Source organism: Alligator mississippiensis, chromosome 12, assembly GCF_030867095.1.
Source record: "Alligator mississippiensis isolate rAllMis1 chromosome 12, rAllMis1, whole genome shotgun sequence".
Classification (NCBI taxonomy): domain Eukaryota; kingdom Metazoa; phylum Chordata; order Crocodylia; family Alligatoridae; genus Alligator; species Alligator mississippiensis.
Window position 1 is genome coordinate 58016984 of NC_081835.1, and position 16884 is coordinate 58033867.

At 46.2% G+C, this 16884-nt stretch overlaps 2 protein-coding genes across 4 annotated transcripts in view; one reads left to right on the forward strand and one right to left on the reverse strand.

Moving 5' to 3' along the window:
• Window positions 1–164: 164 nt before the first annotated feature.
• On the reverse strand, window positions 165–12895 carry LOC102564187 (kynurenine--oxoglutarate transaminase 1). Of its 2 annotated transcripts, none has more exons than XM_059715607.1 (14): window positions 12821–12895; window positions 10821–10943; window positions 8415–8473; window positions 8047–8197; window positions 7425–7574; window positions 6839–6925; window positions 6125–6253; window positions 5295–5415; window positions 4827–4903; window positions 4382–4471; window positions 3967–4153; window positions 3136–3212; window positions 2396–2482; window positions 165–1383 (listed from the first exon to the last, which is right to left on the reverse strand). In XM_059715607.1, exons 2-14 carry the CDS (start codon window positions 10902–10904, stop codon window positions 1315–1317), a joined length of 1368 nt encoding a protein of 455 aa, XP_059571590.1. In that variant the 5' UTR covers window positions 10905–10943; window positions 12821–12895; the 3' UTR covers window positions 165–1314. The 2 variants fall into 2 exon arrangements, with proteins under 2 accessions (XP_059571590.1, XP_059571591.1); XM_059715608.1 differs by lacking the exon at window positions 12821–12895 and adding an exon at window positions 9330–9616 and having other exon boundaries at window positions 10821–10911.
• A 3842-nt stretch (window positions 12896–16737) lies between these two features.
• The window catches only part of LRRC8A (leucine rich repeat containing 8 VRAC subunit A), a 28943-nt gene continuing 28796 nt past the window's right edge, over window positions 16738–16884 (forward strand). For both annotated transcript variants that reach the window (XM_019475881.2, XM_006272303.4), the window contains exon 1: window positions 16738–16828. The gene's annotated coding sequence lies outside the window, so the exon portion shown is untranslated. The remainder of the gene's footprint in view (window positions 16829–16884) is intronic.

A 16884-nucleotide genomic window follows, 5' to 3' on the forward strand; every position in this document is an offset into this window, starting at 1 on the left:
AGTCTGCAAGATGATTTTCCCTCTTAGATTAATTTATACACAAGGGGCATATCACAATGATGTTAACCATAGCCCATTTGCACCCACAGGAAAATCCTGCTGCTGGCTACAGCTGAAGGTGGACTGTAGTAAACACCAAAAGCATTAAGTAGACGAACCCCTACTTCTGTTTGACCATTTTAATCATTTAAATGTGTAGGACAAATGCTTCTCATTACAGTTACATATAGTATTATCAGGGTTTAAGATGCTGATTTACATGTGTTTACTTTCACATTAGGGCCCCCCCCTATATTTAAATTAAGATGTTGCAACAAAGTGAATGATCAAAATCTAGTCCACGCTCTGTGAAAAATAATCCATTTCTCAAATGGGAGTGTATGACAAACACAAGTACAGAAACCAGAGCCCTCTGCTGCTCTCCTCAGAGCCACGCAACTCATAGCTGAATTTCTGTAAAGCACTGGAGATGTTATTAGGCAACAGAAAAGGAAGCCAGGTCCTTCACTCTTACTTTCTTCCCTCTGCATCTGATGTTGAGCATTTTTTGAAGGTCCAAAGCACTTGTTCTGCTATTTGGGAAATGCTGTGCTAGGTGCTGATAAAGTGCAGTTGATGGAGTTTGAAGGATAGATGGGCAGGGTTTCAGATTAAACTTCTTGCTAAAACAAGTTTTCTAGATCACCTGGTTGTCCAGTTCGCAGTGATTTCCTTCAGAGATGCAAAATGGTAGAACAGAATGGACCAGAGGGAAAAGTGCTGGGTTTAAGGACTCCAGTGACCTAGGATGTCTGAGCTCAGCCAGTCAGCCTCGCAGTAATATTATTCAGTGCCATCTGGGAAACCTAGGTTCTGCTGAGACTGGCTGCGCCACGCAAGTGCAACAGCATGGGGAAGTGCCCCCAAGAAGTCTAAGCCAGCTCTCCTGTCTCATGATGACTTCAGAGGTGGGGAAAAGAAGATCCTCACCAATAACCTGGCAGCTATTTGTGCTATCTGTTTTATCTGCAGGAATCCCAGGATAAATAGATTATAAATAGGAATTATAAAGTATTTCCAGTGTACCTACAGGGTTGCCAGTCCTAGGGGGCAGTGGAACACTTTACAGTGACATAAAGTTTTGAACCAGGCCCAAGGGCTGACAACCATCTTGCCTGAGCAAACAGGAGAAGTGGCTGAAATCTAGTGATGCAGTAAATAGCTAAAATCAAGACCCTAGGCAAGAGTCTGTAACCATGTTGGCTGCAATAAGAGGAGCAGGACACAGCAGAGCACGGCAAAATGAAAAAAAGCCCCGTACTCTGTCTAGTGGGATCATGGACCAGTTTTCTTCAGCTTCCATTGCTGCAGTATGTCTTCTGCTGCCTTCAGCGTAGCTTCCTCCTAATCAAACATCACTCAGTCAGTACCAGCAGGCTCCAGTGCCCAAACCCTCAATTATCCACACCGCATAGTAAAATAACAGAATGCACTATTCAAACCCCTACTTCTATTCTACAAGACCACAAATGCTACACACATGGGATCAGGAAGGGCAGCCACTTCTGTGCACAGGCCCAGCAATCTCAAAGCAGCAAGAGAGGACATTTTGGCCAAATGCACAGGAGCAAAGCTCTATGCTTTTTAAGTTTAGTCTGATGTTTCTGGTGACTGTGGGAATATCTACAGTGCAGCCTTGATGCTCCCAGGGGGACTGTTCTCAAGCCACCCTAGTTCCTATCCCAGTGATTCTCAACCAAGGTGCGGTAACACCTTGGGGTGCTGAGAGATCCTTTTGAGGGTGCTGTCCAAACTGTTAGGTATGCAAACACCTTCCCATGATTCACAAGATAAACCAGAGATTCCAAATAGGAATTCGTAGTTTGAAACACATTCCGACTTGTTGTGGTGTGAGTTCTTTGAAACAGAAGAATTGCTCTATTGATTTCCTGTAGTCAAACAACCAAGTTAAAGCTAACAGCTGGCATTTTCTGGGGACAGCTTTGAGTGTAACCAGTGGTTCCACTTACCTGTTCTGGGTTGTAAACCCATGAATCAAGTATCTATCCTGACATCAAAAAAAGTCTAAGGTCTCCCCAAGCTGAATGGTCCATCGGGCTAGCACAGTTAAGGCAGTCTACGTTCTACTGCCAACGGGACACAAGGGGTGATGTGATTAGTGTTATGTCTGATGCCTTTGCCTGAAAGACTAAGTGTCTTCCTTAAAATTGGGCTCCGTGGGGACAGCCTTCAGCACAAGGGTGCAGCTTGGTTTGCATGCAGGCATCTGGAACTAGGACAGGACTCTTGAACCTCTCTGCAGCCTGGCCTGGCCCTGCCTGGCATTCACCTCATCACTGGAACAGTCAGTACCTTGACCCCACTTATCTGAGGCTGGCTCTCCCAGGCACCTCACCTTCACAAAGCAGAACCGAATTAAATGGTCAAAATTCCTTTTCTGTGCAGTGCTGTAGAAAGCAGAGACGGGGATGGCAGCTAAGCCCTGTAAAGGGAGCAGAGAAGGAGAACATGAGAACATTGCATTACTCCCCTCTCAGCTTCTGCAGAATCTCACATAACCTCTGATCATCAGAAGCCACAGATCTGCACAAGGTTCAGTGCTCACAGAAACTGCAGGTAAGTCTCACTTCTAGTGGCTTGCTCTTCTCAAGATTAGTGATAAACTTCTCAATAGAAGCCAATTGTTGCCAGGCAAACCTGATGTAATCCTCCTCTCTCTCTCTTACGTCCTTGGGGGACTCAGTACTGAAAGCCTCTGTTGTCACAGGGACTATCAGCATGGGGGAGGGTGATGCTGGCAGCAGGATGTAACAAGGTTGTCACCTGGAGAAGGCATCACAGAGAGGGTAGCAGTCCCTGACTTCTGAGGCAGCTGGGCAGAAAGTGGGTATATGAACATCTGGCTAATGAAAGGGAGGGCAATGATGAACTCTAGTAGACAACAGGGCAGGGAAGAGGTTACAAATTAGAAAAGGTGGAGCAATGGTAGCCAGTCCCAGAGCTCTACAACAGCAGGACCAACTGTTTCAAGTCAATGCACCACTGCCAACACAAGCCTTGAACTGAAGTAGAGCAAAGAGAATGGCGAAACCCACTCACAATACAAGCACCATGGGAAGGGACAGAGGTGTGTACCTTATTCTTGATCATCCACTTTATGAACCGAGAATCGTAGGGTTCCTCACAGTCAGGGAGATCAGGCACTTCAGCTTCTGCAAGACATGCATGGCAATGTGGGCAAGGAGAATGGTGGCACAAACGAGTCGTAGATAGATTTCCAAACCAGGCCAAATGCCGATGGGAACTCAGATGCTCTTGAGGGCGAGTACATGCATCCATCTTCTCTAAGGACCTGAATTTAAACTGCCTCAGGCCACAGGTGGAAATGCACATAGCCATTTCATTCTATTACTGGGCAGTAGAGCACATTTGCTGGTCTTGTTTCAAAGGAAGCCCCAGACCAGGACAGCCCCTCTTCTACAACTGATCATAGGCTACAGTTATGTGAGTTTGTAGATGGCTGGGGGAGATGACACAGCATCTGTCCACACTGCTCAATTTAATACAGTGCTATTAAGTCAGGACTACACTAAGCACTACATTTACTCACTCACATACCAAATTCATGCTTCGTCCTTTCCTTTCCCTTCCTAATGAACAGTGGGGAACACAGGGCGCATCTACATGCACATTAAATTTAATACCTCCAGTATGAGGCACTAAGTAAATGCACTAATACTCAGTAGAGCAAGCGCATACTTTTAAGGTGACACTTAATGTGCAGTAGCTTATTCTACCACACATTAGTGTGTTAGCACAGTTATATATGCACCACTTTTATAAGCAATATAATAGGCTACTGCATATTAAAGCTTTTTTCTAGACTTTGCAGGACCCAATGCCCCAGTGGTGAACTTCAGCTTTCGGTAGGAAGGACAGGAGCAGGTGCAACAGCCCCAGACTTACTGAAGTCAGAGAGGTCTGCAATCAGGAAGTAGGTGCCCTCCGGGATGATGGGCTTCATGCCCACGGCAAGTAGGCTCTGAACTAGCCGGTCCCGCTTCTGCTGCAGCTCCTGAGGCAGCTGGACAAAATAACTCTCTGGCTTCCCATAGCGCTCAAACTCTCTTTGAAACCCTTGAGCCACTGCTTCCTGCAGGGAGGGAGGAACTCAAAGCCAGTGGAAAACACCCTTGCGTACGCTCAGAGCATTCTCTGACAGGAACAGAGACATTCTTGCAGTTTGCTAAAGACCCAAGAATGAGAGTTTTCACTCTTTCCCAGATTCACAGGGGACAAGGGGTGGGTAAAACTATGCTGGGCCTGGAACTTGGCAGAGGGACTATGGACACAAGAGCCTCCCCAGAAGCATTCCCCTCACCTGAGCTGCTGTTGGGCAGTGATACACACAGTTCTGGTGGACAGTTCGGAGGTGTTTGAGAAGATGATCAGGCCCAAACGTCCAGCCAACCTGTTACCACAAAGAGGAGAGAGCATTTCTGATTTATAGGCATCCTACACCTGCTCACTTTCCCTCCTGCCACTTCCCCCTCTATCCCAGACAAGACCAGATCAGTCTCTAAAGCATCCTCTGGGGCCTCCAAGCCCTCAGCTTTAAAGGCACGCTCACAGAGACAGAATCCCCCATGTTACAATTCAACCTGCCTGGACAAAGCATCTGGTAGAGCAGTTTTGGGGAATAGGAAGCATAAATTTGATTTCCATTCAACCTCAGTCACAGACTCTCACAAGGGATCAAGTGAATCAGGGGGCAAAGGCAGAAAGGTTTTCCGCGAGGGAATTCTTCCCCCATTCCAGTCTGTTACCTTCCATCCTGTGGCACTGAAGGTTTTTCCAGCACTTCCAATGGTTATGGTCCGGTCCCACATTCCTGGCAAGCTGGCTGCCAACGGAACAAGAGAAGAGCAGCTGGAAGATCTTCCAGTGAACAACATCACAGGTTCAATTAGTGTATTAGTGCCACGAGGGGACCCCTGGGGCCACTGCAGTTTGTACAGCCATTGTACATTTATAAAGGGCTTCTCATTCAAATGCCTCCAAGCACTTTCAGGGAATAGTGCAGTGGGAGCAAGAGGTACCATGGCAGAGCTCTATTAGATTCCTTTAAATACTGAGTTCATTCCCAAATGCTGTCGGGGGAAGCGAGTGAAATACATTTGATTGGTCACTATTATCCCATCCCCAAGCACAGCAGCACAGTGCTCTTTTTCTAGGAAGGAGATTTAGATCAAGAGTGTGCAGAGGCCCAGGTACCTGTAAGCCATTCCTCTTACCAATCCGGATATGCTTCTTCCCATCATAGACCAGCCACTCATACACTTCATCACTGAAGCACAGGACATCGTGTTTCACACACAGGTCTGCAATAAGCTCCATCTCCTTCTTGCTGAACACCTATGCCAGGCAGGAGGGGGATTTTCAGGCCCAGCATGCCTTAGCCCCTGCTGTGCCTATCCTAGGAGTCTCCACATCCCACAGTGGGTGTCCAGGCTCAGTTCAAGCAGGGCTGTGAGTTCCAGACTGTCGGCCCATTGCTCCCTCCTTGGAGCAGGAGGAGAGCTGCCAGGAACTGCCTCACAGGACGATCTCTCCCAGCATGAGTAACACTGTCCCCTCCAAGTTACAGCAGCACCCTCTGCCCACAAGGACCATGCTGTCCCTCGCAGCACGTCCTCTCATCCAGATTCCATAGACAGGGATTCCCCTTCTGACTCTGGGATGAGACGCTCATTGCTAGACCTAGGGAGCTGACTGTGAGCTTGGAAGATGCTCTCTGTCTCTCGGAAATGACAGATAAGGCTCTAAACCAACCCACCCCAGAGCAACAAGTGCAGTGTGCTAACACTGGGTCGTCCCTTTGGGCGCAACTTTTCTCCCCCCTTCTTACTCTTTGTTCAAAGGTGAGTGATATGACTTCTGTGAAATGGGACCCTCAGCGGACCGTCTTAGGGCCACCCCTGACTTGTCTGCCTACCCAGTCCTCTCAGGAGCTTCCGGCAGGAGAAGACTGAGGCACAATGCAAGTGCAGGCTCTAGGGAGACAACCAGCACTGGTTTCTTCAGTTCAGCACTTTCAGCCCTCTCACAACCACCGCAGCATTACCTTCCCCAAGGGGTTGTTGGGTGAGTTCAGGACAATGGCCTTGGTTCGTCTGGTAAACTTGGAAGCCAGCTCTGCTGGGTCCAGCTGCCAATCTCCACTGGACATCAGTTTTCCAGGTGCTGGAGTTTTCTGGAGAGGTCAGAGAGAGGGAGTTATGCTCTAAGAAACAAATGATGTCTGGAGATTGGGGCGACCTTACACTGTGCTCTGGCTAGGAGTGTCTCTGAGTCTTTATAACAATATATTGCTCATTTCCTACATCTCTATTTGAGTGTCTCAAAGCACTTTGCTAACAGAATTAATTAAGCCACCCAATTGCACTCTTGTTGAAATAAGTCAGTGTCTTTGCCCTGATTTTAAAGATGGGTAAATTGAGGCACAAAGTATTGCAGTGTCCAAGACCAGGTAGTATAGCGATTAAGTGAAAGTGTCAGGAATGGAGGCCTTGTTCCTAGTTAGGACTGGCTGGAAAAGAGAGTTGACCTCTCATGTTTGAATTTTAGGGGGAAAAAAATCAACCTGAATCAGGATGAAAAGACAAGAAATTAGAATTTTCCTGTTACAAAGTTTGTAAAAAAGTATCCCACTTCAGGAGGACTGAAAGGTAACCAGCCCCTGGACTGCCTGATTCCACAGGGTGGGTTGGTCTACACATGCTGTTACTAAGATGAATAAACTCCTTAAAATCGATGACTTGCTTTGATGCCCACTTACTGGTCGCAGTGGTATGAACACTGGAGTCCCCCCAGCCATCTTCACCATTGGCTCATAGCAGTCAAAGTAGGGTTCAATGATAATCACCTGCAAAGGACAAGAGGCAGCGTCAGGGATCTCACAGTCCCGCTCTTATCATTGCTATGGGATGCAGGGAGATATACAGGGGGCAGGAGATGTCACTTCTAGATGTAAATTCATTAGTTTAAGCTTAAGCTCTTTAATCCCAAAGTGGCTGGGTACTAGAAAGAAGAAATGACTAACATGGGCAGAAAAAAACTTTTGGCACTGTTGGAAATGAGAAGGTTGGCTGGTGCCCACTGGGCGATGCATTTTCTCACTGGGAACCAAAACAGCGGATGGCTGAAGAGGAGTGGGATTTGCAAAACCCCTTCTCTACAGAAGGTTAGCTCTGAGCACCCTGCTCCGGGAATCAGAGAGCCCTTAACAAGCAGACCAGCCCTTGCACAGGATGGCCTGTGTCACTAAACAAAAGCCTCTCCTTTCATGCCCAACTTCGCTGTGCTGAAGCAGGACTAAATGCAGATGCCAGGGCAGTTGTAGTATAGCCAGAGTCCTCTGTTACCTCATCTCCACTATCGACCAGAGCCTGGAAACAACAGAACAGAGCCTCGTATGCCCCAACAGTCACCATTACATTGGTCAAAGAATCGATGTCTTGACCTAGGAGCTTCCCAAAAAAGCGGGCCAGGATGGTCACCAGAGCCGGGTGTCCCTGTAGGGGGAGAGAGTGTGAGATGTACAACTCTAACTGGATTCGCCTCTTCAACGCTGTGGATGCATAAAGGCATGTAAGTAGCAAAACCTGTGAGTAGTGAACATTAGATGGAAGAGAAGGAGAGACATGCTTCTGCTACAGCCCTGATAGGTGAGTGGTTAGGACACTTGCCTAGAAAGCCAGACGCCCAGGTTCTTAGTCCTCTACATCCAGCAGGGGTTTGAACCCAATTCTTTCTGCTGAAGTCTAGAGGACTTTACCCTGCTTTCTTTTTTACAGAGAGCATTCAGCATGAAGCCTCTTGTCTCCCCTCCCTCTCAAAGAAGAATCAGGGACTCCCCAACTCCACTTGCCCAGCCAGGGCATCTATTCTACTTCCTCTGGACAACTGAGGTCTTTAGGAGCTGTCTGAGTCAAAGGCTAGTGAGGAGAGCAGCAACTGCTGTAGAAGGAGAATGCTGTCACGCACAAAGACCCGGGTGTACTGGTGCAGCATGGCATTCTCTCCGCTGACAGCCTTCACAAATGCCTCCTTCACGAAGTCTGGTGGAGAGAAGTCAGGGAAGCCCTGGCCAAGGTTCACAGTTGGGTAAGTGGCAGCCAGTTTCACAAACTCCACCCTGCAGAGAGCAAACCACAGAGAATTAAAGGGATTCAGGCAGCATGCCTAGGCACAGCCCTCCTCTGACTAAGGTCTTTTTGTATAAAAGAGAATAGGTAATTTCTGCCAGGCATGCAAGGGGTGGAGTGAGCATTATCTCCTTGGCCTGCATATCTTATGTCAGGCTTCCAGATCATGCTGTTTCGAGTTACCTAATGCCAGTCAGGCAGACTTACCAGACATTCTTGTCCAATCCTTCCAGCTTCTGAGCTTGAACTGGCCTTGACATTTTTGCCTATAGGAAGGAAGGAAGGAAGGAAGAGAGGGAGGGAGGGAGGAAGGGGGGGAGGGAAGAAAAGGGAGAGAGAAATGGAGAAATAGAGAAAGATAGAAATAGTTAAATGCTTTCACTAACCCCAAAATGGACCAGGACCCAAGAGAGGTAGGCACTGTATAAACACAGAACAAAAAGGCAGCTCCTTAACTTACAACCTAAGTACAAGATAAAAGACAACAGCTGGATACAGAGAAACAAAGAGATGATCCTGGTCAGCAAGATGGGCTGTGGTCTAAGCCTACTATCTTCCCCACTGGTGTGAAGGTTTTTGTAGGTATCAGTGAAAAGGGAGTTTTCAGGAAGGTTTTGAAGGAGGACAATGAGATGGCTTTGCAATGTCTAGGTGGAATATGACAGACAGCAAAAGAGGATACACAGACACTTGTTTGAGAAGTTAAAAAGGCAGTGATGAAGACTAGCACTAGTGGCCAGTCAGCATTTCCATAGCATGAGTAAAACCATCAACAGCGTAGGGAAGCCCATGAAAGGCCTTGAAAATAGAAACAAGTAACTAACATTTCATGCAAAAAGGGAAGCCAGTCCAGGGATGCAGAGGGAAGGATGAGATGGCCGAAGTGATAAGAAAATCTTTGTCACAGCAATTTGCATGGATACAAATGGGGCAAGAGAAAATCGGAGACATAACATAAGGAGAGCTTAGATGGAAGTGGGGGTGGTCAGGAAAGGTTGTATGTTAAAGGTACTGCACAGAGAACTGTTTTTTAGGTAGGTAGCCAAGGAAATGTTGAGTCCCTTCCCTATCCCCCCACAAATGCTCACTAATCTCTCAGCCAGAGAACACATTTCCACTTACCTCCTTCTCATTGCAATTTCCAGTGAGCTGTGCCATCATTTGATAAGTGGCACAAAGTGCCTGTACTTCCCTCTGGGGCACCAAGATGCTTCTGTGGCTTCAGCCCCTCACTATTAATTTCACAAGTAAATCGTTGGGTGGGATCTCTTTGCTTCTGGAAGGAGTGGGGGAGGGCTGGGCTCACGATTCATCTTGCATAATGAACGGTGCTGAACCCTGAGCTCTTTCACTGCTGCCAGTGTCAAGCACCAAGGGGTGCTACACACTTGCCTGCTGCTGTATCCCTTCTGCAAGAGTAAATAGTTTAGAAAGAGGCTAAAGCTTAGGACTTCTCCCACACAATTTTTCCTAGCTCTCTGTGAACAATCTCCCAGATGTGACAACTGGGAAGACAAGGAACCTGCACTGTTTTTACCGGGAATACAAGGAGCAGTGACTAAGGAGAGGAAACTGAGAACCCTGCAAGTAAAAGCAAGTTGAAGGCTAAACATTAATGACTCTAGTGTTCTGGTTTTTTGCACTCATTTTTGCAAGGAAAAGTTCTTGGCAGCACTGCCCTTGGGTCAAGACTCAGAACATTTCGTTCCACCAGGAAACAAAGTGACCAGTGGTCAGTAAGAAAGAGGTGTCTTGAAGTAAGAGGATCTGATTCTCAGTAAAGATGTCCTTGTTCCCAACCACTAGGAAGGAAAAATCACACAAATCTCACCCTTTCACTACACTTGCTTCCTCTTTTCTCAGGCCCAGCTTAGATCAGCCATCCCCCCATAGCTGCATAACAGAGACAGCTGCTCTCTGGGTTTGGCAGTAACTTTACCATGGCTGACCACCATGTAACTTTGGAGTTACTCAGCTCACCTGGTGGCCTCTGAATTTAATTCATCAAGAGAGAATAGGTCTCTGTTCAATAACTTATCCCATTCATTTCATCACACATTCCCAAAATGAATAGTGTATCTCCTTAATTGTAGCTGAGGTGGCAGAGGAAAAGAGATGATTATATGGCTTAAGCACAGAGATGGGAATAAAAAGGACAGGTTCTATTCCTGGTTCTGTGACAGACTCATTGTGAAATCCTCAGTACAAGATTTCACTCCTCTGTCCTTCCTCCCAGGATAATAATATCCCCCTAACTTGTAAAGTGCTCTAGATCCTTTGATGGTGCAAAGACACCTCAAGTATTATTTCTGACAAGGTCAACCTTCTTGGGAATCCATAGAAACCTTTATTCCAAATTAGACAGCCTGCTCTTGTGCTGATTAGCTGTTTCTTTTTAAAAAGACACTATAAAATACAGGGTAGTTGGATGGAAAAGAGTTTGCAGCTATGATACAATTTCTACAATACTACTTCTGCCACTGCTAATGCTACCAGTGTACTGAGAAACTGAACTATGTGCTACAGGCTTACTTTGCCCTAAAATCTCCTGAAGGCTTCAGCAAGGAGTTGGGCTACAGCTCGGAGAAATGCACAGTGCTGGGAGTTCAATACCTTGCCAAAAGAACAGCTAAATTCAGCACTGCTCTTCCTCCTCCAAAGGAACTGGCCCAGAGATAGTCCAGCTCTCCTGAGCATGCCACAGCAGCCACTGACTCTGGTCCCGGAGGCACAAACCTACATTTTCCCCAAGATAGAAAAAAAGGATGAAATCAACAATTCCACATCATTGCTGACACAAAGCAAAGACTCCTTTAATTATAGAGTCCTGCCCAGGGCTCTCATTTAGTTTTGGTGTAGTACTCTAGTTACTCTACATTCAGATAGTTGCCTGTCTGACTCTGCCAACATCTGTTAGTGGGAGAAAGAGGACAGGAATAAAATATTCTGCAGGGTAAGAGGGATGGGAGAGGGATGAGATGCTTAAGAGGGATGGGAGAGGGATGAGATGCCTTTACTTCACAGTTTAATAACAGACACTGGACCATACTTGGGTTCTATGGCACAGACAAACCCAGGATTACATGGCAGGGCTCAGTCACCAGCTGAGGGCTGGGGTGGTGTGGGCACTAAGGTGCACAGTTCACAGCCTAAGTGGTTTTAAGTTCAAGGCCATAGCAGAAGCAACCCTGGCACAGCCTGTCAGATTCCAATGAAATCTGCAAATTCTGCTAAATACCTTGTCACAAGGATGTGCAAAAGGACAGGTAGTCTGCAGCTCCTGCTGCTGCCTTCTCCTACTAATTTCAGGCTTTCAGCAGTGTCTGGTGCTTCTTTGTCAACATCCACCCATCTTCTTCCCATCCTTCCTTCTGGCTAGTTAAGGACAAAATCATGGCTGCCTTCTACACTCCCATCACAGATATCACTTAAAATCACAGTGTTGGAAGATACTCCAAGGGTCATCTAGTCCAGTTGTTCTCAACCTTTTTTGTACAAGGACCTGTTTGTAAACATTGATGGCTAGTCCTGACCCAATGCCCTTCACTCCTGACCCACTGCCCCCAGGCCCCAGCTCCCCAGTGTGTGGGGCAGGGGGTGGGGGGTGTGAGGCATGAGGGCCTCAAGCAGCTCCTTGCCAGCTGGAGCTCTGCCAGCCTGCAAGGCAAAAGCCATGATTTCCCAAGTTTTTCTCCTTTAAAGGCAAATCAATTTTTTAAGTTTGTTGATCCATTTTTAAATGTCTGCAATCCTTTCATATATTCTTGCGACCCATTTTTGGGTCGCAACCTGCAGTTTGAAAAAATGCTGATCTAGTCTAACCTCATGCACAGATGCAGAACTGGCTACAGTATTGCTAAACCATCCCAGCCAGATGCTGATCCAACCTCTTCCTGAAAACCTCCAAGGAAAGATTTCACTGTTTCCTTAGGCAGCCTGTTGCAGTGCCCAGATGTTCTGCCAGTTGGTTTCAAGTTACAGGGCTAAGGTGCTGATATTTGGTGGGATGTGGGGGTGTTAATCTAAACCACAAATAACAATATTGTAATGCAATTCAGAGCAGTAGGTAGGTTACTGGGGATCCTGCAGTAGCAAAGCTTGTGGACAGGGGGAAGGCTATGTAGACTTAGACCCAGCTAGTGCCCATTAATTTAGGTAAATTTTTTTCAGTTACACTGAACTCCAGAGGAGAATGAAGGAGGCAGGGATGTCCTTTATCTGTGCAGTGTAAGCCTGAGCACAAAAGTTTCATGTATTACACATGGCAGCAGTACACAGCCTGCTCAGATCACCCCAGGAAAAGGTCACTCGTGATTATTTCCTACTGCCCTTTCTGCTTAATGGTAAGCACAGCCTCCTTTGTCCTCATGCTTTCTGTGCTTGTTCTCTGCATCAGTCTCAACCAACAGAGAACAAGTGCTGTTAGTAAGATTGAGCTGTAAGAATATGCCAGCAAGGACACTTTGCACAACTTCCTTGGCTGGGAGTGACAGCACAAGAAACATTCTCATTATGACTCAGCGATAGGACAAAGAAGGAGGCAACCAGAGGTTGTCTGCAAACACAGACTACTGCAAGCAGTTCTTAGAAGGGAAAAAGGTAAATCAACTTACACCAATCTATGGCAGGCTCTCTCTCTGCAGAGCTCAGCACCCACCCCCCTAGCCCTCCCTCCCTGCCAGGCACAGGCTTTCTGATTGCTCCCTCTGCTCTTGTGACTTCCTGGGAGGAGCTTCAGGACAGCTGTTGGGCTAACAGAAGAACAGAAGGAAAATATCTATAAGGATGAAAGGTAATTTGGGGTTCCAGTCTCAAAGTTGCCTATCTGGAAATTTCCAGTTTGTTTGCAACAATGGTCAACTGAGGAGCCCAGTCATGTTCAAAAGGGGCAAACAGGCTGAGTTCCTAAGTGCTTTAGCTACAGAGGGAGGCAAATGTCCTGGTGCAGTAGTAAGTGTGTCTATACAGGCACTTGTACCAGGACAACTCTAGCAGGTAATATTTCTGGTAGGACTAGAGCAAGAAATTTCCCTGTGTATAATGTAAGTCCTTGGTCACTTCTGAAAACAAGCCTTAAAAGCTTCTAAGTAACTTCAGTGCTTTTGAAAATAGCACTTCAAATGACTGATATTATGAGCCTGGATAACAAGGCAAAGGAATGAAAGGCAAGGAATTTTTACAGGTTATTTCAGAAGTTAATTTTTTGGCTACGTATAATGTGATCTGCAGTGGAATCCTTGGATAGTGTCTCTCGTCAGGGCCACATTTAGATGGTAGTCCAAAGAACTGGGATTTCATCAGGGTTCATAATGATATGGGAATTATAATCCCTAACTTTAATTTGCCAGAAGGGCTGGAATCTAAAACAGACTCTGAAAGTGTTATTTGGGCCCACGTCAGTCCCCTCTTTGCTTCTGTTTTCCATAAATACTAGGATCTCAAAATGCTTTACATGCATTCATGAATTGGGTCTTGCAACTTCCCTGGGAAGTAAATAATTACTCTTTCCCTTTTATAGATGGAAAAAAAATTAGGCACAGGGGAATGTGACTGTTTTCAGCTGTCAGTACATCTGGGAGAGAACTGGGGATTGAACAAGGTCTCCTGGCTCTTGCCCCTGTGCTTGTCCTTTAGGCCAGTCAGATAGTAACATTGCAGATGTGACTCACTGAGAGAGGTAGTGTGTTTTTTTTTATTTAGCTGTCTTAAAATTATTTGATTTTTTTAAAGCTTCTTGTTAACTCAAATATTTGCATAAACAATTGTGAGAAAAATGATGGTCGTTTAAGATTCAGTGTCCCTGCCTATTCCATAAATGATGGAAAGCACGGACAAATAGCATCTGGGTGTCCACCAAGGTGTGCAAAGAAAGACACTGGCTGATAGTCCTGGACTTGATGAAGTAAGCAACATCAGAAAAAAACATGTTCCTAGACCTCCTTTATACATCATAAAAAGAAAAGGCATACTGAAAATAATAATAAAAATGATATATGTATGTGTGTATGCACACACACATAATAGTGCAGTGAATTAGCTTATGTGTCTGAACACCACTGTCCTCTCCTGAATGGAATCAGAGCTATTCAGCTGCATGTCATGCAGTCTGTAATGCCAATGAGTAGTGTGCAGCACCCTGGTGAATGTGAAGTTCCTAGAAAGCTACAGATATATCTTTTACTATGGAAATAATAGCCAGTGAGTGCCAGTTATAAACCACTACTCCCAAGCACTTACTGCAATCACTCACAACTGCTTGGTTTGCCTTGAAGATTACAGTGAATGCCTTTGAACTCTCCTTTATGATTTTTTTTTGAATGATGCTGCCTAACATTTCAACATGAGTCAGCTTAATAAATATAACCCCTGTGAATCAGCCTGCTTTTACTGATGCTGCAAAATTACCATCGGACATAAGTCACCATCTAATAATTATGTTTCTATTCATGGCAACGGTGAAACAACCATTACATTTGCAAATGGCCCTACACTGGTGAGCCATTGTCATGGAAATCTAATGAGGTTTTACAAATGTTCAGCTTTGGTAAATGGATGTGGATTGGTCTTTATATGGCCCTGAGGGAAAGGCTATAAAACATGCAGTTTAAATCAATTCCTCCCTCTTAATGTAAACTCTCCTCAAAATCACTGATTGTCCCAACTCTATTTTGAGAAACCCTTTTATATATGACAGCATTTACTAGATTACTCTAGAGATTTGAAGACTTCCATCTGCTGAGGGGCTGAGGCCCAGATCTACAAAGGTAGTGAGCACCCAACTCATATTTAGATGCCTAATTTCCCATTGTGTTAAGGCACTGACATACAAACTATGGGCCTAAATACCATTGTACATCAAAGCTTGCCTCTCCACTGGAACCTGGGTATAAAATGATGCCAGAGCAGAATGGAAGTGGTGTACACCCAGTTTGTACCAGTGTGAGTGCGTGTTCAAGGTTCAGGGAAGAAGATGATCCAGACCAGATGGTGTACCTTTCTCTCCCAACTTAAACCACTCATTCTAACCAAGGTAATATTCAGGAAAATGAACCGGGCAGGTTTTAAACACTGAACTGCTAAGAGAAGAGTACGTAAAGAACAAAACATTTTGGTCCTGTGAGAAATGTTACTGTTATTAAAACATTAAAAGTGTTTAAGTTAAAATATATGTCAATATATTTAAAATAAATAAATACTTACCTTACTTGTGGTTGGACTTTGGCTTCTATCTACACCTGTACACATTGGTATCAACGGCCAAAATTCTCTTGACTTCAAAGAGAGAACAACCTGGCCCTAAATAAAAATAAATACATGACAAATAGGTTTACCAAAGAGCAGTTAGATCTCAGCATCCTCTATACCTATAAGCATAAACGTGATGCACAATGGAATCAACCAGGAAAGTAAGTTGCTCTGCTTTGTGTTTTACACAGTACTGAATATGCTGCCTGCCTTTAATACAACTTAAGTGGGGCAGGGCCACTCACCCCGTTTGTGTTTCTACTCTGCACTCAGAGCTCTTCACTGATGTCACATAAACCACATCTGCCTGAACAAAACTCCAGGGCTTGTTCTTGAGCTCTTGCGTCTTTGCTTCCTGATTTCTCTCTCTGAAAGCGGAAGGTTAAACAAGGACAACATGATCTGTAACAGGGCATCACTCCTGCCTTATCGGATATACATGCTTTAAATCTGAGTTGCTTTCACTCCGAATTAAAAGAGATCCTTAAAACAAGCCAGGTTATGAAAAGGTAGCAGCATTTGATAGGCACCTGGTGTCTTGTGTTGCAAGGTCATTTATTAACCACACTCTAGGGTCGCCCCCCTGATGTTGACGGGCACGGCTGATTCAATTCACTTATGTCTAGTCCGAGGGGGGTGCAGCCCTCGTGGCGCGGTCTGCCAGGTTCCAACAAAATCTGTGAATTTTGCTAAACGCCTTGTCACAAGGACACAAAAGAGGAAAGGAAGTGGGGGACACAGAGGAGGAAACTTCCCGCTAGGAGCAACATTTGAAAGGTAGAGGCCTCGGGGTGGAGAGCAGCAGGTAATTCAAGGCAAAGGAAATGAGAGGGCAGGGGGTGCTGTACACCCACATAAATCAAAGCCTTGATCCAAATGGCCTCATCTGATACATGCCCCCTGCAGCCTGCATCTGTCCTAGGATGAAGAGCCCTGGTAGGATTTGAACCCAGGACCTTAAGTCCTTTCCCCTCTAAGCTACTAGGAACCCACAAAAGACAGCCTATGAGGCCCTAACGCGCGGTCCCACTGCTGCCTGGGCACTGCTAAAGAGCACACGAGCCCCCAGGGCAGGGAAGAGTTTTGACAGGTCGCGGAACGGTCCCTTTAAGGCCGTGCCCCACTCAAACATGGCAGCCACGCGGCCGAACGCGCCCTCCACCAACATGGTGGCACTCGCAGGCCACGGTCAACACGTCCGCCCGGTATAAAGATGGCGGGTCCCGTTACTCTTCCCATCCTCACACCCCCGTTAGGGAAAGCCGGCGGCGGCCATGTTGGGAAGGATGAGGTCACTTCCGGGGCGGGGCAGCACGAGTGGTGCAGTGAGGGGCAAACAAAAGGAGCTGGGGCTAGAGCCGAGCGGGTGCTGCCAGGTGCGTGCGGGGCCGGGTTGGTCCCGCCGGGGGACAGCTGCTGCGGCCGGGCCGGG